Below are 20,117 nucleotides of genomic sequence, written 5' to 3'. Positions count from 1 at the left end.
GCAATGCTAGATGCTCGCCTGTTTGCCCGTCACTCTTTCCTTACGTGCAGCGTGTTGGTGAAGGCACGCGAACGGCGATAATGGCACCTTCCATCCAGCCCCGAAGTTTCGCGTGATTGGCCGTCGGATTGAGCCGAGCACCGGCGTGTTGGTAACTTAGAACTTCGAATTCGCCCACTTCGTTTCCTCCGTCACCCACTCACCTCCATCGCGACATTCATATTGAACGTCGCAATTGGGGCGCCTCGCAGCACAGCTCACGGCACACAGCGTATAGCTCACCTCTTACTCACCCGCACGCCCCACGGCGACTCACCACCTCACAGCTTCCGACGGGCGCGTGCAGCTCGAGCACAAGCGACTCGACAACTGCACTTCCATCCCACGCAGCGCAGCTCGATAAGAGAATCTGTGAGCACTCAAGAATCGCAGGCATGGCCACTCAACCAACCGACGACGGTTATCTAGATATCGCCGACTTGCTGGAATCCGAGGAGCAGAAGGCAAAAGAGAAGATCGCACAGCAGAAGGCTGGAGCCAACAACAATGGCGACTCCGACGTCCGCATGGGCGGCACCTCACGCCCATCGTCACCTTCCTCGCGCGACCCCCGCCGCCTAGATCGCCCGACCTCAAGCAGCGGACCCCGCGACAGGTATTTTACCGAACGCGAAGAGAATAACGAGCGGCGCGCACGCCGATCCAAGGGAGCTGATGAAGACTCTGATAGAGCCAGCGCTAATGGGAGTGTCCGCAGTGGCAGACGTCGAAGCCGCTCTCCTAGGGCAGACGGTCGCCGCAACCACCGCTCACGCGATCGTGCCGGCGGAGACTACTACCGTGGAGGAGGTCGCAATGACGACTACTATCGTCCAAACGGAGATTGCCTCCCACGTTCGCGTTCTCCAGGACGTCGCGGTGGGCGCGATGACCGCGGCAGACGTGACGACAGGGGTGGACGACGCGACGGTGACCGTCGAGACCGTCGCGCTCGGTCGCCAGCTGGTGGTAAGCGCAAGACTCCGGAACCAACTGACGACGAGCGAGACAGACGCACCGTTTTCGTTCAGCAGTTGGCTGCTCGTCTTCGCTCCCGCGAGCTCAAGGAGTTCTTTGAGCAGGTTGGATCAGTGGTTGACGCTCAGATTGTGAAGGACAGGGTCAGCGGTCGCTCGAAGGGGTGAGTAGTATATTCTCGCACTGTTGTTACCACTACTGACAATTGCACAGAGTTGGCTACGTTGAGTTCAAAGAAGAAGAATCTGTTGAGAAAGCTATCGGACTCACAGGACAGAAGCTCCTTGGTATTCCGATCATCGCCCAGCTCACTGAAGCAGAGAAGAATCGTCAAGCCCGCAACACCGAGGGCACCGCCACACAGTCTAACGGCATCCCATTCCATCGCCTCTACGTCGGCAACATCCACTTCTCCATCACTGAAGACGACCTGAAGAACGTGTTTGAGCCATTCGGCGAGCTCGAGTTCGTTCAGCTCCAGAAGGAGGAAGCTGGTCGCTCCAAGGGTTACGGCTTTGTCCAGTTTATTGATCCGGCACAGGCTAAAGAAGCTCTTGAGAAGATGAACGGCTTCGAGCTGGCCGGACGCCCAATCCGCGTCGGCCTCGGTAACGACAAGTTCACTCCAGAGTCTACTCAGTCTCTGCTTCAGAGGTTTGGTTCACAAGCTCAGGCTGCACAGTTTCAAGGCTCTCAGTTCTCCGGCATGGGCGGCCGCGGCTCCCACGCTGGCGGTACCGCCAACTTCGACAGACCCGCAGCTCGCGATGTTGACAAGACCGGTGGAGCTTCAGCTCTCGACGATACGGACGTCGGCGGCGTGAACTTCTCGAACTACAGCCGCGATGCCCTGATGAAGAAGCTTGCTCGCGTTGACGAGCCAGAGCAGAAGATCGCTCCCAAGACCCAGGCTAAGAAAGCCACCTTCGAGCAGACCACTGCCACTCGTTGCGTCCTCATCAAGAACATGTACAATCAGGAAGAGGAGACTGAACCCAACTGGCAGAAGGAGCTCAAAGATGACGTCAAGCAGGAATGCGAGGAGAAGTATGGTAAAGTGGTCCACATCGACCTTGCTCTCGACAACAACGACGGTGAAGTCTACGTCAAGTTTGACCGAGTCCAGGGTGGAGAGAACGCCTACAAGGGCCTCAACGGCCGTTGGTTCGGTGGTCGCATGCTCACTGCACAGTACGTGGTTGATGCAGTCTACCACATGAACTTCCCCAAGGCTGCCAACGTCTAAAGGTATGTTGTTTTACACTTGTTTCATCGCATGCAGATATGAACTTGCGGCGGCGGCAACGGGAACGGCGACAGGTCAGAACGAGACGCGTGCTTTGCACTCTGAAGCGTTTTCTTTTGGGTGAACATTGGGCGTTTGTTACTGTGGCACGATGCTCGAACATGGAGTTTGAATGATTCTGCGGGAGGGTAACTTCAAGACTGGCGCATTGAGTGTTTTGGGGGAAGAGATGCCCATCCAACTGGATGGCATCGAGGGACGTTCTTGAAAACTGGCGTGACAGCGCTGCAATGGGTCGACATCGCTGAATGCTTTTGGCAACCGGACTTTGCGACTCTAGCTGGTGCACTTACGCACATCACGCTTTGGGAGCTACATCGGCTCGGCGCTCCTGCGAACGGAGGCTTGCATACTGTACAGTAACGAATACTGCGCTCTGCTATCTTACGCTCTACTATCATGTGGGGCTTGCGCTACAAATCAAAAGTATGTTGAAAACGTCTTGTGGTGCACATAAGCTGCGTGCCTCGAGCGTAAAGTCATATGTCGTGGGGCTACGCAGCTCTTGCAATGTACTCTTGGAAGATGTCTTTTCTTCTTGGTTAGTTGGAGCAAGTGACTAAGGTTTGATCAACATGAACATGCGAACCTGCCGACATTCGCAAGTCAATATGTGCTGCAAAGAGTGGCCGCTCCACGAGTAAGTGGAGACCCTGATATTATCGATACGCCCGGTGCGGACCCACCTCCGCTCCTTCTCTGAGAATTTTGGGACCTGAACCTAAGCGCATCTCGCAGCTCACTTTCCACCTCCATCCCGTCACTCACACCACAACACCGCAAAGATGCCCAAATCCAAGCGAAACCGCATCATCCACACCTCGGTCGTCCAAAAGAAACCCGCCAAAGAACGCAGCGAAGCTCTCTACTCCAACATCCAAACCGCAGCCGACGAATATGGCCACATTTTCGTCTTTGGCGTAGAAAACATGCGCAACACATACCTGAAAGATGTCCGACAACATTTTGGCGATTCGAGATTATTTTTCGGGAAGACGAAGGTTATGGCTAAGGCTTTGGGAAGTTCGGTTGAAGATGAACATGCGCCTGGACTGGCGAAATTGAATAAATATTTGGTAGGGAATGTTGGGTTACTGTTCACGAATCGGGCGCCGGAGGAGGTGTTGGAGTTTTTTGAGGGGTTTGTGGAGGTGGATTTTGCGAGGTCGGGGACTGTTGCGACGAGGACGGTGAAGGTTCCGGCTGGGGTGGTGTATTCGAGAGGTGGAGAGGTTGCGGTCGAGGATGATGTGCCGTTGCCGCATAGTTTGGAGGTTATGGTGAGGAAATGGGGGATGCCGACACGGTTGGAGAAGGGGAAGGTGGTGCTCGATCAGGAGTTTACGGTGTGTTATGAGGGGAAGGAGTTGAATAGCCATCAGACGGCGCTGCTGAAGCTGTTTGGGGTGGCTTTGTCGGAGTTCAAGGTCGACGTGCAGGCTTACTGGAGCGCGGCTACGCAAGAGGTCACTGAGGTGCAACACAAGGATGAGAATGCGATGGAGGCATAATGGCGCATGGCCTCTCGTTTCATGGCAGTTGATACCCTGGCCTTCCATTCCCTTCCTACATTGTTGCGTTCAAGCAGCGAGCAGCGCAGACGGAACACTGAGCGGAAAGAATGTAGTTACTTGCACAGGCGGAGTTGGGCGCAAGACACGGAAATGGGATATGAAAGTATTTTCTTCAATGCTTGCAAGCGACTTGATCGCTACGTACTGGCACGTTGTCATAGCGAAGGCGCTGGCGGCGTTTGTGTAGACTCGACTGGCCTGAACTGAATCGGCCTGTCCAATGTAAAAGTCATATTTCCATTGCTCCACAATATGCGCCATGCTGCCTTGTCATCCGATCGCCTGTTCTCATTGCCCGCGTAAAGTGAGACGCCCTTTCCCAATTCCTCTACGACTCAGTGGTGATCTTGGCCTTGCCGTTGGTGACCTTCACACCGAGCTGCTTGGCACGGGCAACAATCTCTATCCGCTTCCTCGAGGAGACGGCGTGTGCGATCCTGTGTATCCGTCAGTATTCCAATGTCGCCCATTTCCATTTCTCGACTCGACGTACTCAGCGGCGTAGGTCTTGTTATGCATGAGGAGGAGATCCAAGTCGCGGGTGTTGTTGACGAGGAAAGCCTTGTGGCCGGAAGGCATCATGTGGCGGGTCTTGATGTTGCTACCGTAGCCGATCTGTGTTCATAGAGCCTGTTAGCCTTGTTCTCTCTGCTCTTGCCTCTCTTCTCTCAAGGCCCAATGTCCAGATCCTTCTCTTCAATGTCCCAAATCCACTTCGCAGATCACTCATTCTCCATTGCTCGTTCTCCAACGCACCTTTGGCATAGCGGCCTGGCCCTTGAAGCGTCTGCGGACACGGTTGTCGATTCCCTTTGGCTTTCTCCATGATGGGTCGACACGCATAAAGCGGTCCGACTGGTGGCGGTTGAAGCGCTTCGTGTGCTTCTTCACGATCGGAACGTGCTTCTTTGCGGCGACCATCTTTGCGAGCACACGTTAGTAACCGGATTGCGCGCGATGGAGTCGGTCCAAGTACCTTTGCGGTGTTGCTGTGGGTTAGTAAAGTGTCGACGTCTTCGTCAAACGTTAGTTTGGGATTTCTCGCGAGTGGGCTTTCGGCTTGCCAAGAAAGACACACAAATTTGGGTAAGGTCACGTGGGGCTGAACTTCGTAGCTTCCCTCTGCCCAACGATGCACTCACTTCTACAGTACATCCTGCGAATGAAGAAGCACACCACAGAAGTGATTGCTTGATCACGAAAAGTCACTGTCGGTTCACTTAGACCTGCGCGGAATTTGGTATCCTGCTACCAACCTGATGTTGAATATACCACATACACATCTATCGCTCCACTCAGGCCATACAATCCCGCTGACAACACTCGCTCTATCATTCAGTGCACGTCACCTTCTAATCTAGCCCATAGTTCAATCAATCAAAGCAGAATCTCGCCCGGGGCTGTCAGAAAAGTTCACCATTCCACTCTTCTTCCTACCTTCCAAGCTCGGTCTTTGATTCCTATCCCTCCCATCAGGCACGATCTGTCTGTGCGGTGCAACCGCAGGCAAAGCGAACATATCACCTCCCCTCTTCCAATTCTCCAACATCACCATTGTCTCCACTCTCAAGTCCTCCACAATCGCGTCGACTTTGATGTCGTTTCTGTCGTATCCGAATGGGTCTTCGAGTTGTGCTCCAATGGCTTCGATGCCATAAAGCGTAAAGGAGACGATACTGACAAGCAGAATCGACCACGAGCCCATTTCTTTCACAAGAGCGAAGGGTAAGACGATGCAGAACAGCGCCAATACTTGCCGCGTATGGATCAAGTAAGCAACAGGCAAAGGCGTCAAATGTATCGTCTGCATTGTTCCAAACGCAGCGACAAGGGTATTGAGCTGCACAGTCAATTGTGAGGCCTGCGGACTGTGGAACCAGCCTCGATCGTGGGCTCGTTTGATATAGCTCTCGACTTGAACACTGAGTTGCAGTATCAAAGCAAGCCCGGCTTCTTCATGCCCTTTAGTACCAGGAGGAAGCAACTCATCATACTCAGGTTTGTACACCGAGACACTTTCTCTGCGATGCCGCTCGACTTCCGTTCGAGGCAAGAGAAAGGGAATTTCCTGTCCCCATTCTGCACGAAGAGAGTTCTTCGCTGCGTAGATCATGGCGAGCAGTAAGCGGACTGTACGTTCGGTATCTGCTCGTTCGGCTTCTGTAGGCGGGGCTCCGGCAGCTTTGTACGAACATGCGAGGAACGATCTAGTAAGATTTCTGATGTTGGTTTCGATTGTCGTGAAGAGCTGATTGCCCTGCCAGAAGCGATCGTAAGAGGTCGAATTGCGGAACACCAGCATGAGACCGACAACGATACTCAAACTCGGCACAGTAGCGGATGGTATTCCAAGGTTGCCATCTTTCGTTGCATCCCACCAACAGACTACAGCTGCAATGATGGCATGCAGTGCGACTGGAAGAGCAATATCGAGGTGAATGGCGCCTTTGATGAACCGGATAACCAGCGGCCATCTTCGAGGCTTCTTTCTTGAGGAATGATAATTCGGGAATGTCGGCGTCCGCATGTCAATATGGCGACGCGTGCCTCGTAGTCGTCCATTGGTAGGCATTCTAGTCCAGGTCTGGAAAGGATTGAAGTGTAGAGTGCAGTCTAGCAACACAAGAATGTTCCTTCGCTTTGTGCTTATCGCGGCGCCATGTACGTCTTATGCACGACCACGACCGGGCCAATGCCAAACAAACCAAGGAAAGACTCGCGATCGTCTTTCCAGCTGGCTGTCAGTTCAAGGCCGCATTTGGTGTTGCCTGGCCCGCTAATCAAGTGAGATCGTGAGCTTGAGGAGAACACGAGGCGGTCGTGGGAGGTGCGGAGCGGCTTGCCGAAGTTGAAGCAGGGCGGTGTCGATCTGCCACGACACACTGCCATGATCCTTGTTGCACGCCTGTTAAGCCGTCGCAGAGCTACTATACGAAATCGTGAAGACCATGAGAGTATGGTAGCGTTACACAAATCCAACATGTCACAAAGCCCAGTGATGTCAGCAAACAGTAAGTTAATTGCGTCCCGGAAGTTAGCTGAAGGACAGAAGTTCTTGCAAGCAGCAGGCAACATTTGACTGTTTGAAGGCACGATTGAAGGTGTCGGATTGATCGGGAGTGTCTTCAACTGCATTCTTCTGAGAAGAGAGAATCATCTACAAGTAAGTAGTATATATAAGAACAACCCAAAGGTGCGCGCTTTCTGTCTGTCTGTCTGTGTGGTGGGGGAATCTCAACTTCATCGTACCATCTTTCCTTGAAACAGCGAACACCATCCTCATGCTTTCTGACCCGCTTATGCGTACAAACAACAACAGCGCGCGAATTGGTGTTCTCACGCATCATAAGCAGCCGCAATACCCGGAGCCGGGCCCTCAAGATCGACTCTCTCGACCCTACTTCGAATATCGTTGCTTTCGCGCACGAGGTTTCCAAAGTACTTTCTTGCGACCTCATTCTCTGTTCGGATCTTGTCGGTCTCCTTCTTGCGTTCTTGAAGCTGTTCCATGTTTCGCTGAAGGCCTTCGCGGAGCTTATCAGCAGGGAACTTCAAAGCTCGGCGGACTTCTGAGCTGATGCGTGCAGAGTTGGCGTGTGTATAATCGAGCGCGGCCAGTTGAGCGGCGAGCTTCGAGCTAAGCCGTCGTGGAAGCGAATGAGGGATTTGTGATATCGCGTAGGAGATGCCGAGAGTGACAGCGAGGATAACACCTGGGACGAATGCTCTTCGCAGATTGTTGGTGCCGACGAGCTTTGTCGCTGTGAGAGCGCCGTCAATCCAGCCTGCGCCACCGATCATGCGCGATCCGACAACACCAGCGAGTGTGACTGCCATGCTTGTACCAGCGACTTTTTCTTGACGCTCCCAGAGGCTGGCCAAGTCGAAGAAGTCCCACAGCTCCGGCTCAAAATCGACCTGTCTTGCAAGAGCATCCCTGCGACTCTTGAACATCTTCTCAGATCGGAACTGGAGGTCCACATATTGGTCTCCAAGATGTAGTATGCCTAAGGACTTGATGCTGCTGACGCCATGGACAGTCTTCTCCCGTGCCCGTTCTTCGCACCAGCGCACTGTCTCAGTGATCTGATTCAGCATTGCCGTCTTCAGATCTTCAGCGTAGCCATATGCGCCCAGTACACCAGGATATTCGACGCCGAGTTCGCTTTCAGCAACTTTATTAATGGAGTCGGTAAGTGTGTTCCTCGTCAGATTATAAACTTCGTTAGTCGTCTCTTCGATGTTGCCTGCAACAGTCTCGTCGGCCTCTGTGCGCGACTTCTTCGACGCTTCATACTCTGGTTCCAGTTTGCGGAGCTCTTCAGTCACGCGGTCAAGTTCGGCTTGTGCCACATCTTTGTTGACACTGGCAAGGGTGCTAAGGTCGCCGAGAACGTTCATCAAGTACGTCTTCGCAGGCGCAAGTTTTGATCGCGCACGTTTCTCGAGCACGAATCTACGCAGCGACGCCTCGAGTTCGCTGAAGTCGTCCAATGCCTCTTTCTCCTTTCCTTTGCCCTTTTTCTTATCTGGAGGAGAACCAGGCTCGCCATGCTTGCCCTTATGGTCGTTATCATCGTCATTGTCCGATCCGTCGCCGGCGTTGCCAAAGGACGAGCCTCCGGAAGCCCCTCCGCCACCGGACCCATCACCTGGGGCACCTCCAGGCGCTGGACCGACCGGTATAGCATTGCTCGAGACGAAGTGGACCAGCTCGGACGACTCCTTGAATGTTGCAGGACTGAGATGTGCAACTTGCTTCAAGATTGTTTCCTGACAACGCTTCTTGTCACGAATTTGATCGTACCCGTTCACAACCATAAACATGTACGCCTTTTCTCGAGCTGCGTTGAAAATGAACTCCTTCGCAGATAATGTGAAGTGGTTGGCTGCCGAGACGACAAACACTACGACGTCAATCTCCTCCTGTCGCGCGAAAACTGCCGTCGTCTTTAACGAGTCGTTGTTCAGTCCCGGCGCATCAATCAGTGCAATGTCAACCACCCCATTGTTCAGCAGTGATTGGTCCACCGATCGTGCATCTCTTATGTATATCTTGCACATCTGGTATCGATCACTGTCCACAACGATATCTTCGAGCTGCTTGAGCTGATAGACGTGGTATGTGCTCTCGTCATTTCGATCGTATACTATGCCATGGGGAATCGCATGCACTTCCTCGACGTTTCCATTTTCCCGGCAGTCCAGTACTTCACAAAAGATGGCTGTGCATGGTTGCTGGTCCTCTGGCAGCACTTTTCGGCGGAGCAGAGCATTGCAGAAGGTGGACTTTCCAGCATTCAAGTCTCCCGTAATGAGCACTTTGCTTGATGTGTCCTCAATCCTTTCCCGTAGCGCAAAGAGATGTCGCACACTTTTGTTGATCTGATTGTCCAGCAGTGCAGCAACTGACTGCTTCTCCAATGAGTGTACGATATCCGATTGTGCGAGTCCCTCCATCTTCAGTTCGATCTTTAGAACTGAGAAGTCCTGTGCAAGCTGAGGTGTCACGAGTCGTGGCTCCGTTGCTGTTGCACCCTCGCGCCTCGCTGCATCTGTACTGGACTCCGGCTCCTTCCCAAGCGTCGTACCCGCTCGCCTGGGCAGCTGTGGCCTTGGAGGCGCTGAATCTAGGCTGTCGAGATCGAATGTGGTCTGCGTGTGTGCAAGGCCTGGGCGTGGTGCTGGCCGTGCGGGCGGCGGTGACGGTGGTCGTTGTACGGTAGGGTAGTGTGCCGGCCATGTCGTGTTCATCTCTTGTAGGTTCTTCAATGTTTGCACTGTCTGGTTGATCGCTCTCCCCAGTGCAGTCCGGTTCTGGTTATAGTACATCTGGTGCACATGCGCTGCTAACGCGCGCTTCTCATTCTCCGACTCTGCGTTGGTCTCTCCAGGCCGCACTGGTGTATGCGAAGGTGTAAAACGATCTGAAGTCGGTCCCGGATGCCATGAATTCTCCATGCTGTCGCCGCCCGTGCTGCTTCCTCCATATCCAGAGTCATCGTCCAGGAGTGCCTGTAGCCTCGCTGCCGCCTCTGATGTTGACCCGCTTCCGACCGTCATATATTGTGGCCGATGCTGCGAGCGGCGACTGCCCGCGCCATCGCCACCTCTGCTCCCGGACGGACCAGCAGCTCCATCTCCAAAAGGATTATTCGAACTCATCGTTGAGGTCGCGCATTCGTCAAGTCATTTCGCGTGGCGATGTTGGCGAGATAGTGGTTGCGCTTCCCTGAAATGTTGGATTGTTTTGCCGTTGCAGTGATGATGTCTGTGCGGATCGCAGCCGCTCGGCGTCCGATTGGCTGTTTCTCCACGCATGTGCTCCAGGCAAGCGATAGAGGCATCCAACAAACAGTCCTACTTTGTGCCCGATAACAGGCAGCCACTGTTTACTTGGTCAGCGCGTGGCCGATTAACAGTCGCGCTGTCTGAGCGGCGACATACTGCAGCAATCACACTGGAGGAAGTGGACGGACGCTGATGCAGAGGTAACCGCCCAACATGAACGTATGCAGACCTGTCTTCAAGCCGATGCTATATGGCGCTAAGCTTGGAATCGCAGGTCATTGAATGGGCCTTTGGCAAGCGCATGACGCCAGCAGAGCGTCTGCGCAAGCACCAGCGAGCATTGGAGAAGACGCAGCGAGAACTCGACCGCGAACGAACGAAGCTCGAGAACCAGGAAAAGAAGTTGGTGCAGGACATCAAGAAGAACGCGAAGAATGGACAGATGGGCGCAGTGAAGGTGCAGGCGAAAGACTTGGTGCGCACTCGAAGATACATCCAAAAGTTCTACCAGATGCGGACACAGTTGCAAGCGATTTCACTACGGATACAGGTACGATTCTCACAGATGTGCTCAAGGACTTGGCTGATATGATGGCAGACTGTTCGAAGTAATGAGCAGATGATGCAGAGTATGAAGGGTGCGACACAATTGCTGGGAAGCATGAATAGGCAGATGAATCTTCCGGCGCTACAGCGGATAGCAATGGAGTTCGAGAAGGAGAATGATATTATGGACCAGCGACAAGAGATGATGGACGATGCGATTGATGACGTTACGGGTCTCGAAGACGAAGAAGAGAGTGAGGAGGTTGTGGGGCAGGTGCTCGATGAGCTCGGAGTCGATCTTGGTCAACAGGTATGTCAATTGTGGAAGGAAGGACGAATCCTTGCATGGCAGCTAATAATTCTTCTCAGCTCGGTGAGACGCCCACGGGCTTGCAGAAAAACGCAGTCGGCGAACGAAGAGTTGCAGAAGCAATAGGCGGCGGAGACGCTGGCGACGACGACCTCCAAGCACGACTCGACAGTCTACGAAGATGACGACACTTATGAGTTCTTTAACAGCCAGCAGGCCACTTCCCATTGCTTTCCCACAGTACCACGCCTGGCATTGCAAATTGTACATCACGCGAGAAGTCTAGAAGCATCAACAAGAAGATTGCAACATGTCCCGTGATTGAAAGTCGGTACCCTGCCATGTCTTTGCTTACCCCAAATCCTCAATGGATGACCGGCTTGCCCGCAGACCAGGTACTTCGAACGGCGCACCCGTAGTTTTGGTCGGTCGGTTTATGGCGGCGGGGTCTGCATAACTGCCTGTAGACGGTCGCTATATTTAATCTGAGCCGTATGATGTTCAATCGCGGCCGCTGACAACGGCTCTGAGCCCCGAGTCGATCTCTCCAGACATCGTAACGAGATCGGACCGCGGACGTGTAGGGTCGGTGCGGAGTGGTGTTAAATAGGCGCGGGGACAGGTACCAGGTAGAGGGGATTTTGCATAACTTGTGAGGGCCTAGACGATCAGATCAGAGCTGTGGAGCCGCCCCACGACACACGAACGGTGCTGCAGGTTGGACACACACGCAGCAGCGACGCCGCGCTGCGGTTCTGCACACGTTCTGTACCGCGCCGGCCACGTACATGGAGACATTATTGTAGAGTGAAACACGCACCCGTCAGCGTGGCATCCCAGTCGATGCGAATTTCGGCAGGTCCCCTACCCCATCTGTCCGAGTCCGTCGTTGCGTGTCGCACAGCTCGCGCGGTGGCAGTTCCTGGAGGGCACGGAGTTTGGGCCACACCGAGCCGCTGCACACTGATTCAAACGACACATCGTTCGCCGGCTCAAGGGACGTCATTCTGCTCCTCACGGCGGTTGTGACCACATCGACGACCGCTTGCCAGCTACAGCACTTGTTGTTCACACAGACAAAGGCCTGCCATTGACCGCACTGCAATTTGTTTGCGGAAAGACTGCTTCTTCATTGTTGCTATTGGTAAGCCGCGCCTCGTAGCACCGAGCGAGCAAGCTGTTGGCTTGTTCAAGCAGCACTTCCCAGCTCCAAGCGACAAAGCACCCGCCAGCACGACGCCTGCAGCCAGCACGCGCCTGTCCGCCAGCTCCTGCGCCGTCGCCGTCACAGCACCGCTGACAGCGTCCACTGCGGTGTCGCCAGACGCTCACTGACACCCGCATCGCAGCCGAGCGGCCGCAGCTACTTTCGCCACTGTTCTGGTCCTGACTCTCGAGGCGCGCGTTCTCGGAGACATTGCAGCCTGCGGGATTGACGCTTGCCCCGCCCCTCCCAATCTGCGACAGCCGCCCACGCTCCATCCTCCGACGCCGTCAGATACATGAGTGGAGGTACGAACACGCAGACCACGAACAACGTGGCCGGCAGTAAACGGCGCAGTCTCTCAGGCCAAGGAGGACTGCTGGGCAGGATGTTTGGCTCCAAGGACAGCAACAACAGCAGCCGGGAGCAGATTGACACGCACGGCGCCAACAACAGCAATAACGGCAACGGCAGCAACAGCCAGGGCAACAACGCCAACCAGGGCGGCGATGGCAGCGGCAACAATGGCAATGCTTCTCCACGCAGCCCCAACCTAAACAACAACCAGAATAACTCTATTCCCGAAGAAGGCCAGGATGGCGTGAGCAACGAGCTGCGCAGCCCGACACGCAAGGAGGCACCCGAGGGCAACGCGAAACGTCGCAGCAGTGGAGTTGGACGTGCAGGCGACCTCTTCAACCGCGCCAAACAGGCTCTTAGTGGCAGCCCAGACAGCAAATCCTCACATCAAACTCCAATGCAGAAGCTGGGACGCACCGATCCTGCCCTCAGCGTGCCTGCGGGCTCGCTGAACAACTCGGCAGGAGAGTCGGTGCCTGGGCCGCGATCTACGTTCCGTGTTGGCGTCACCGAAGATAAGAACAAGAAATGCAGACGCACGATGGAAGATACGCACGCGTATCTGTACAATTTCCTGAGCACTCCCGCACCGTTCCTGGGCTCCGACGGCTCCTCGAGCAAACGGCTTTCGCAATCCCAGTCCCGCGACTCTGCCGTGTCCGACAGCACCCAGAACAGCAGACAAGATGTTGTGGAGACGGATAACGGATACTTCGCCATCTTCGATGGCCATGCGGGCACATTCGCGGCCGAATGGTGCGGCAAAAAGGTACATTTGTTATTGGAGGATATTATCCGCAAGAATCCCAATACCGCCATACCCGAGCTTCTTGACATGACCTTCACCACCGTTGATCAGCAGCTCGAGAAGCTTCCCCTCAAAAATAGCGGCTGCACGGCTGTACTTGCAGTGCTACGCTGGGAGGATCGGATACCCAACTCGCAGTCTGCGACGGGGTCAACAGCGCTCGCTCCTGCGACAGCTGAGTCTGGGAACGTTGAACGCACAGCTCAACAAGGTAAGTATTCGCATCTACACAAGATTGAAAACAGCAGCCAGCTGACTTTAATAGCTTCACGTCAAAGAGTCCTCTACACCGCCAACGTGGGAGACGCCCGAATCGTCTTGTGCCGCAACGGCAAGGCACTTCGCCTCTCGTACGACCATAAGGGTAGCGATGAGAATGAAGGCAAACGCATTGCAGGCGCTGGTGGACTGATCCTCAACAACCGTGTCAATGGAGTGCTCGCCGTCACTCGTGCCCTTGGCGATGCATATATGAAGGACCTTGTGACGGGGCATCCATACACCACCGAGACCGTTATTCAGCCCGATATGGACGAATTCCTCATTTTGGCATGCGATGGCGTAGGTCTCTTTTCTGTCGCCCTAATGTGATATTTTGCTGACTTTTGCTAGCTCTGGGATGTCTGTTCCGATCAAGAAGCTGTGGACCTGGTTCGCAACATTCAAGATCCGCAAGCCGCCTCAAAAGCACTTGTCGACCACGCTTTGGCCCGCTTCTCTACCGACAACCTGTCCTGCATGGTCGTACGTTTTGATAACAGCAAGCTGCAAGCCACGCAACAGCAAAGCGATATCGGTGTTGAAGGCGACCCCTCTAGTAAAGGTGGTGTTACCGAAGCAGACGCCATTGTCAGCGAAAGCAAAAAGTTCATCGAGCAGGGTGGCGATCCCCTGGCGCTGACGCAGCCCACTACGAATGAGATGATGGCAGAGGTTGAGCGTTCTCAAGAGGTCGGACCCGAACTGAATCCTGCTGCGCTCGAGCATGCTCGCAAAGACAACAAGCCTCCGAAGATGCACGATGGGCCCCCAACGCCGGCCACTGAGAATCCAGCCAATGGTGCCAATATGGCGAATGCTATGCTGGAGCACAACGTTGAAGCTGGTGATCATCAGATGGGCAATGCTGAAGATCAGAACCAGAACAGTGGTCAGCAGCAGCAGCAAGGAATGCAGCAACAGGGATTGTCTCAGGGTGGGCAACAGCAGAACAACCAGCAAAACATCCAGCATGGCGGCGAGCAGCAGCAGCAGAGGTAACGAGATTCACGAAGTTCACATTGGAATGCACATAGGATGAATGAGATTATGAGGCAAAGGGCACGGCCAAACCTGGGTGGCAGAAATCAAAGGAAAGTGTGGTTTTGTTATCATGAATGCACCAGTCTCAGCGGAGTTCTCTATTTCACGGCGCTTCATTGAAACATTCCGGGGCGCGCAGTGCAGTGCAATGTAATAGCAATAGCTCACAAACGGTTTGGCATCACATGATCATCATTGATGGCGAAGGGAGAGAGCGTGTGAGTGAGAGGTAGCGAGAAAATGGTGATTCGATTCCCGAGGTCTTTCGGTGCATGTTGTCAGAGTACGAGTGAAGTGTTAAAATCTCGCTACAGATCTATGGCTTGTAATACTTCCTCCAATCATGCACATCTTCGAAACCCAGCACATCGATGATCTTCTTGTTACTGAGGGGTGCTTCCCATTCTCCCATCTTCCTCGTAATTTTCACATTCGGACAGGTTTCTTGTAGGAACTTCTCAGTTGGAACCGTTGTTGTAATGGTCGAATTTGTCGCGTTGAAAATCTGGAAACCTAGACCAGATTTTTCGATTGCTCGCCAGCAGATCTGGCCCAAATCACGAGCATCGATGTAGGACCAGGCGTTCCGTTTTCTGGTATTTGGTTGACCGACATGGCGTGGGAAATCTCTCTCGTACTCGTGAGGTTCGATTACGTTGCCGATGCGGAGGGCGTAGATATCTGCTCCGTAGCGACGGGCGAAAGTTCGAGCGGTCTTTTCGCCGCAGATCTTGGATAAGGCGTAGGAGTCCATTGGGTCGACATCATAGTCTTCTTCCAATGGGAAGGAATGATAGTCGTAATCGCCCTCGGCAAAGCAGACTCCGTAGGTCGTCTCGCTTGATGCGATGATGATTTTGCGAACTCCTAGTTTGCAGGCTGCTTCGATCACGTTATACGTGCTCGTTACGTTGGCTTTGAAGCACTCGTTGTCCGGGACTATCATGTTCCTTGCGTATGCTGCGAAGTGGATGACGACGTCGGGTGATGGTTCTGGGTAGCCTTGTTCGTAGCCATCGGTCATGTCGTAGTGGGTGGTCAGGGCAGTGAAGACCTGACCGCTGTCTTCGAGATTGGTCTTGAGAGTGAAGACGCCGGCATTGGGATCGGGGAAGTCGACCAGGTCGAGGTTGAGGACCTGTGAGTTCGTCAGAACTGGTGTTGCTCACTGATGTGAGTGAGTGGTATCATTTACCTTGTGTCCACGCTTGAGGAGCTCTGGAATGACATGGCGTCCTGCCTTGCCAGAACCGCCAGTGAATACGATACGCTTTGGAGAAGTCATGTTAAGCTCGTTGGAGAAAGAGGATGCAGAAATTCGAATTCAATGCCAGAATAGAGACGCAGCATTTAACCTACCTTTGGATTGGCATCAGACTAGACATTTAGACGCCTCTCTCGGCTGATTGTGCTGCGAAAGACAGGTGAATGGTGTTGGCTGTGGTTCGTGTCGTCATGGGTCGTCGATCCCGACTCCGAGAGCTTCGCATGCAGCAAAGCTCCAACTTCTTTCGGCCTCTCGAACCAGCGATCAAGTTTTCCCTTGACTTGTCAACAGCGAATCTCCTGAATGGACATCAGCTCATCCATGGACAAAGCGACAACACTTGATCACAGATGACGCCCAACAGGCTGGTGCGCTCGCTCTTCCCATCACGCCTCCGCGCGACCAATGCCTCCACCATCACCACCTCGCGAATCGCCGCGCCATCGACTGTGGGATGCCGGGATCCGCATTCGTGTTTGAACAACAACTGCAGATGCTTCGCTCAAGTCAACGATATCGAGCCATGGAATCGCGACGTGTGGTTTACCAGTTCCGCTCCGCGGTACACATCACCTGATCAGAAGGGCGACCATAAACCACCAGACGAGAGGACTGTCAAGCTGGGCAGGACAGTGCGGAAGCTACACGAACGGCTACCTACACTGCTGAAGGAGCCACTGCCATCGGACATTTTGTCACCTAGCATCTCATTGCACCTGTTCCCATCGACGCATCCGCACCTTCCGACCGTATCGGGCCGAATAGCATATATCGCTGCCTTATGGACTGCACCGGTCGCTTGGGGACGCATGCCGTTGATTGGAAATGTGAAACTTGATATACTTGCAGAGCGTATGGTGCAGCATGGCGGCACTGCAGTTCCGTTGGGGCAGCGTGAAGAGAAGCTCATCGTGAAGTGGAAGACATGTGGGAAGACGTCACATCGAGATGGAACGGGAGGCATATATCGAGGCATGGGTCTAGCCGCCAAAGATCCTGTCGAGAAGATCCGAGGCTTCATCGCAGGCACGACAAAAGGTGATCGGAATGCCCAAGCACGAGACGAACCAGAAGAATTTCGCGGGATCTTCATCTTTGAATTCGATGAAGAGGGACGTATCAGGAAACACACAATTGAGCATACCGAAGAGGGTGGAGACCATGACCGTATGACCCGAGTCGTGTCTGTGACAGACTGGTTGTTAGGTCAATTCAATGGCAAAAGGAAACATGAGGAACCGGCCCTGGCGTTGTGCGAAGAAAGACCGAATGGGGGATCGATACATTTGATGGACAGACGATACCGGCGTTGATTGGCTGCGATGAGCGTAAGTGATACCCCAAATGAGAGGAAATGGATGCTTCAGAATTTGTACAATGCATTGGATTGGCGTAAACTTCAGGCAAGTCTGTTACTACGCCCGGGCATCCCCACTCAACTGTACACATATGTACCTACCAAACTACTTCATGAAAGCAAGGAGGTTGCAGCTTCATCTCCAGAGCAGAGAGCAGGCGTTCTTTCAATCCGCACAGTATGCTGGCAAGCAGACACAGGTAGATTCCATATTGCACCTATACTAAAGCTACTACTACAGGACCTCCAGACAAGGCGGCTCGGCTCCGACCGACTGCAAGCAGATAGCGACTGTCTTTTTCGAAGATACTGACTAGCCGCTGGCTCTGCTCAGTAATCAACTCTCCGCATGACTTACCAGAACGCCACTCGGCCCGCCTCGCAACGAGCACGCTGGTTTCAAAAGAAGACCGAAGTCCGTCAAGACAGCACGAAGTAGCTTCGAGAGTTCTTGGCGCAGCAGTATGTTGCACATAGAGCCCCGGTATAGGCCCGAGATGTTCGCCTATCAAGCTTCGACTGCCGAGAAGGGAAGGAGCTTTAATGCAGATTTATGCATACGCGATGCGTCTCTGCACGTCTGCCTCACTTCGCCAAGACGATTAGAGTGCTTCTGCAACGCTTGCTCTTCCTTAGATGAACAGAGCCGCCTTGGTCCGTCTTGGTCTCCAACGTCCGTCCAGTCCTGTGCCTTGCAAGCAGGTTGTCACTGGAAGAACTAGTGTCAATGTCGTGCAGCCACCGCACCTTCTCAACAAGGCTATCCTCCGCGCTGATGCACAGCTCGTATGGCACACACGATTGTGACAGTCCAGAGATACGGCCGTTGTTGTTCAGAAACGCGGCAGGAAAGACCATTGAACGTCCTTGAGTGGAAGCGTGGATACGAGGCGAGAAGCAAAGCAATACCGCTTGTGGAAGGAGATCGAGACTTTGATATCCACATACCTGTGATCTAGCACAGGTCGCGAAGAAAGGCTGCATACACCAGCACACTGCAATATGGAGGAGATAAGGCGCGATCAGACATCGACGTTCACATTGTCAAGATGGGCCTATAAGTACGAACATCAAGTGCGCAGACTGCCCAATATTCCAGCCCATCATCTCTCAAGTTCTCCCAGTAGCCGGATCGACACACCGCCGCCAAAATGAAGTTCTCAGTCTTGTCCATCAACGCTGCCATTGCGTCTCTCGCTTCAGCGACGGCCATCGATCTCACCAAGAGAGATACGCCTCTCGAGGTCAAGTTGACGGCTACTGGCAACTCCAAGGTCAATGTGGCGGTTACCAACACCGGTGCCACTGAGTACAACTTGTTCTACAAGGGCTCCTTCCTCGATGCTGAGACTCCTGTTGATAAGCTGACAGTCTCCGGCACTACGGCTAGTAAGCACAATTTCTCAGCATGATCACCCTTCTGGAAATACTAATGTCTACTTCATAGAGGCTGAGTTCAAGGGCGCTTTGCTGCGCATGAAGACAACGGACCTGACCGAGGATGCATTCCTTGCCATCGCTCCCGGCCAGACCATCGAGAGCGAGGTCGAGATCGCCGAGCTCTACAATGTCGAAGCTTCTGATACCTACACCATACAGGCCGCAGGTCTCCTTCGCTACGCCGAAGCTGGAAGCACGGTACTCACCGACGATACTCTTGCTTACAGCAGCAACACAGTCGACCTCGAAATCGATGGCGAAGCAGCACAGCGAGTTGCTTACGCCATCGCGTCCCCTGAGAGTCTCGAAAAGCGTACCTTGCTCTCCACGAGCACTTGCTCAAGCACTCAGCTCTCTCAACTCCGTAGTGCTCTGAGCTCCTGTCAGTCTCTTGCCAACGCTGCTGCAACCGCCGCGACCTCTGGCTCAGCCAGTAAGTTCCAGGAGTACTTCAAGACCACTTCGACTTCTGTTCGCAGCACTGTGGCAGCGCGCCTCCGTGCTGTGGCAAGCGATTGCGGCTCGACCACTTCTGGACGCACTACAAGCTACTGCACAGATGTCTACGGCTATTGCTCGTCCAACGTGTTGGCTTACACTCTCCCTGCATACAACTACATCGCTTACTGTGGAATTTTCTACTCCGGTCTTCCAGCACTTTCGGGCACTTGCCATGGACAGGATAGGGCTACCACTGTTTTGCAGTAAGTCAATCGTTTCCAATGTTGGTAATGGATATTAATACTGACTCTTGTTTAGCGAGGAGACTCAGTAAGTCATCAAACCCTACTTTCCCGATCTAGCCGTCCAATGGCAGATATGGACCCAGGCCAGAACCCAAAGCAGGCTCAAAAGCAAGACCCCTAAACATTATACTGACTACTTGTACAGCGCGCCTGGTGTCTACTCGCCAGGAACTGACGACCTTGGCTACGGCTACGCGAACGCCCAGCGACTCACCAGCGCCCAGGCAGTCCTGAACGCCGATACCTACGCACTTTACGCCAATGCGATCTACTTGGGTTGCTAGATGGATCTCTCGTTCCGTATTGATGGCATACAAACAGTAGATCGAACAGCTTCTGAATCTGTTCATCCCATACGAATGGGCATCTTTACGTTGAGAAGCGAGGGCAGAGTGAGAGTAACGGAGAAGGGTCAGCAGCGAGCGTCGACGCAACAGAACACAAGGGTGGTATGCAGAGCAGTACTTAGCTTCAAGAATCGCTTACTCTCTGGTCAGGACATATTGGTCGATGTCTCAAAATGTTCACGCTGATCTTTGAATGACTCCCCATTATGCACTTAATTTGGCAACCGCACTCTTGTTCGCGC

General features: G+C 53.6%; 10 protein-coding genes across 10 annotated transcripts; 6 read left to right on the top strand and 4 right to left on the bottom strand.

Annotated features, from left to right (window-relative positions):
* Positions 1-434: 434 nt before the first annotated feature.
* Positions 435-2,263, top strand: CKM354_000977800 (uncharacterized protein; the record flags this gene model as incomplete). The annotated part of the gene is made up of 2 exons (XM_044805211.1): positions 435-1,180; positions 1,231-2,263. 2 exons carry the CDS (start codon positions 435-437, stop codon positions 2,261-2,263), a joined length of 1,779 nt encoding a protein of 592 aa, XP_044661146.1.
* An 845-nt stretch (positions 2,264-3,108) lies between these two features.
* On the top strand, positions 3,109-3,834 carry CKM354_000977700 (uncharacterized protein; the record flags this gene model as incomplete). Its single annotated transcript, XM_044805210.1, has 1 exon — positions 3,109-3,834. One exon carries the CDS (start codon positions 3,109-3,111, stop codon positions 3,832-3,834), a length of 726 nt encoding a protein of 241 aa, XP_044661145.1.
* Positions 3,835-4,225: 391 nt separating this feature from the next.
* CKM354_000977600 (ribosomal 60S subunit protein L32) lies at positions 4,226-4,818 on the bottom strand (the record flags this gene model as incomplete). The annotated part of the gene is made up of 3 exons (XM_044805209.1): positions 4,226-4,334; positions 4,391-4,512; positions 4,654-4,818. The coding sequence occupies 3 exons, from the start codon at positions 4,816-4,818 to the stop codon at positions 4,226-4,228; spliced, it is 396 nt and encodes a 131-aa protein (XP_044661144.1).
* A 448-nt stretch (positions 4,819-5,266) lies between these two features.
* CKM354_000977500 (uncharacterized protein) lies at positions 5,267-6,469 on the bottom strand (the record flags this gene model as incomplete). Its single annotated transcript, XM_044805208.1, has 1 exon — positions 5,267-6,469. One exon carries the CDS (start codon positions 6,467-6,469, stop codon positions 5,267-5,269), a length of 1,203 nt encoding a protein of 400 aa, XP_044661143.1.
* A 764-nt stretch (positions 6,470-7,233) lies between these two features.
* On the bottom strand, positions 7,234-10,062 carry CKM354_000977400 (mitofusin; the record flags this gene model as incomplete). Its single annotated transcript, XM_044805207.1, has 1 exon — positions 7,234-10,062. The coding sequence occupies one exon, from the start codon at positions 10,060-10,062 to the stop codon at positions 7,234-7,236; it is 2,829 nt and encodes a 942-aa protein (XP_044661142.1).
* A 339-nt stretch (positions 10,063-10,401) lies between these two features.
* Positions 10,402-11,229, top strand: CKM354_000977300 (ESCRT-III subunit protein DID4; the record flags this gene model as incomplete). The annotated part of the gene is made up of 4 exons (XM_044805206.1): positions 10,402-10,407; positions 10,463-10,738; positions 10,787-11,044; positions 11,104-11,229. 4 exons carry the CDS (start codon positions 10,402-10,404, stop codon positions 11,227-11,229), a joined length of 666 nt encoding a protein of 221 aa, XP_044661141.1.
* A 1,317-nt stretch (positions 11,230-12,546) lies between these two features.
* Positions 12,547-14,676, top strand: CKM354_000977200 (type 2C protein phosphatase PTC1; the record flags this gene model as incomplete). Its single annotated transcript, XM_044805205.1, has 3 exons — positions 12,547-13,627; positions 13,682-13,977; positions 14,029-14,676. 3 exons carry the CDS (start codon positions 12,547-12,549, stop codon positions 14,674-14,676), a joined length of 2,025 nt encoding a protein of 674 aa, XP_044661140.1.
* Positions 14,677-15,034: 358 nt separating this feature from the next.
* On the bottom strand, positions 15,035-16,003 carry CKM354_000977100 (uncharacterized protein; the record flags this gene model as incomplete). Its single annotated transcript, XM_044805204.1, has 2 exons — positions 15,035-15,856; positions 15,914-16,003. 2 exons carry the CDS (start codon positions 16,001-16,003, stop codon positions 15,035-15,037), a joined length of 912 nt encoding a protein of 303 aa, XP_044661139.1.
* A 332-nt stretch (positions 16,004-16,335) lies between these two features.
* Positions 16,336-17,298, top strand: CKM354_000977000 (uncharacterized protein; the record flags this gene model as incomplete). Its single annotated transcript, XM_044805203.1, has 1 exon — positions 16,336-17,298. The coding sequence occupies one exon, from the start codon at positions 16,336-16,338 to the stop codon at positions 17,296-17,298; it is 963 nt and encodes a 320-aa protein (XP_044661138.1).
* A 1,195-nt stretch (positions 17,299-18,493) lies between these two features.
* CKM354_000976900 (uncharacterized protein) lies at positions 18,494-19,812 on the top strand (the record flags this gene model as incomplete). The annotated part of the gene is made up of 4 exons (XM_044805202.1): positions 18,494-18,731; positions 18,790-19,486; positions 19,542-19,553; positions 19,674-19,812. The coding sequence occupies 4 exons, from the start codon at positions 18,494-18,496 to the stop codon at positions 19,810-19,812; spliced, it is 1,086 nt and encodes a 361-aa protein (XP_044661137.1).
* Positions 19,813-20,117: the final 305 nt, after the last annotated feature.

Source organism: Cercospora kikuchii, assembly GCF_019650295.1.
Source record: "Cercospora kikuchii DNA, contig_00006, whole genome shotgun sequence".
NCBI classification, from domain to species: domain Eukaryota; kingdom Fungi; phylum Ascomycota; class Dothideomycetes; order Mycosphaerellales; family Mycosphaerellaceae; genus Cercospora; species Cercospora kikuchii.
The sequence above is the reverse complement of the archived record's forward strand: the minus strand, read 5'-3'. Positions and strand labels throughout refer to the sequence as shown.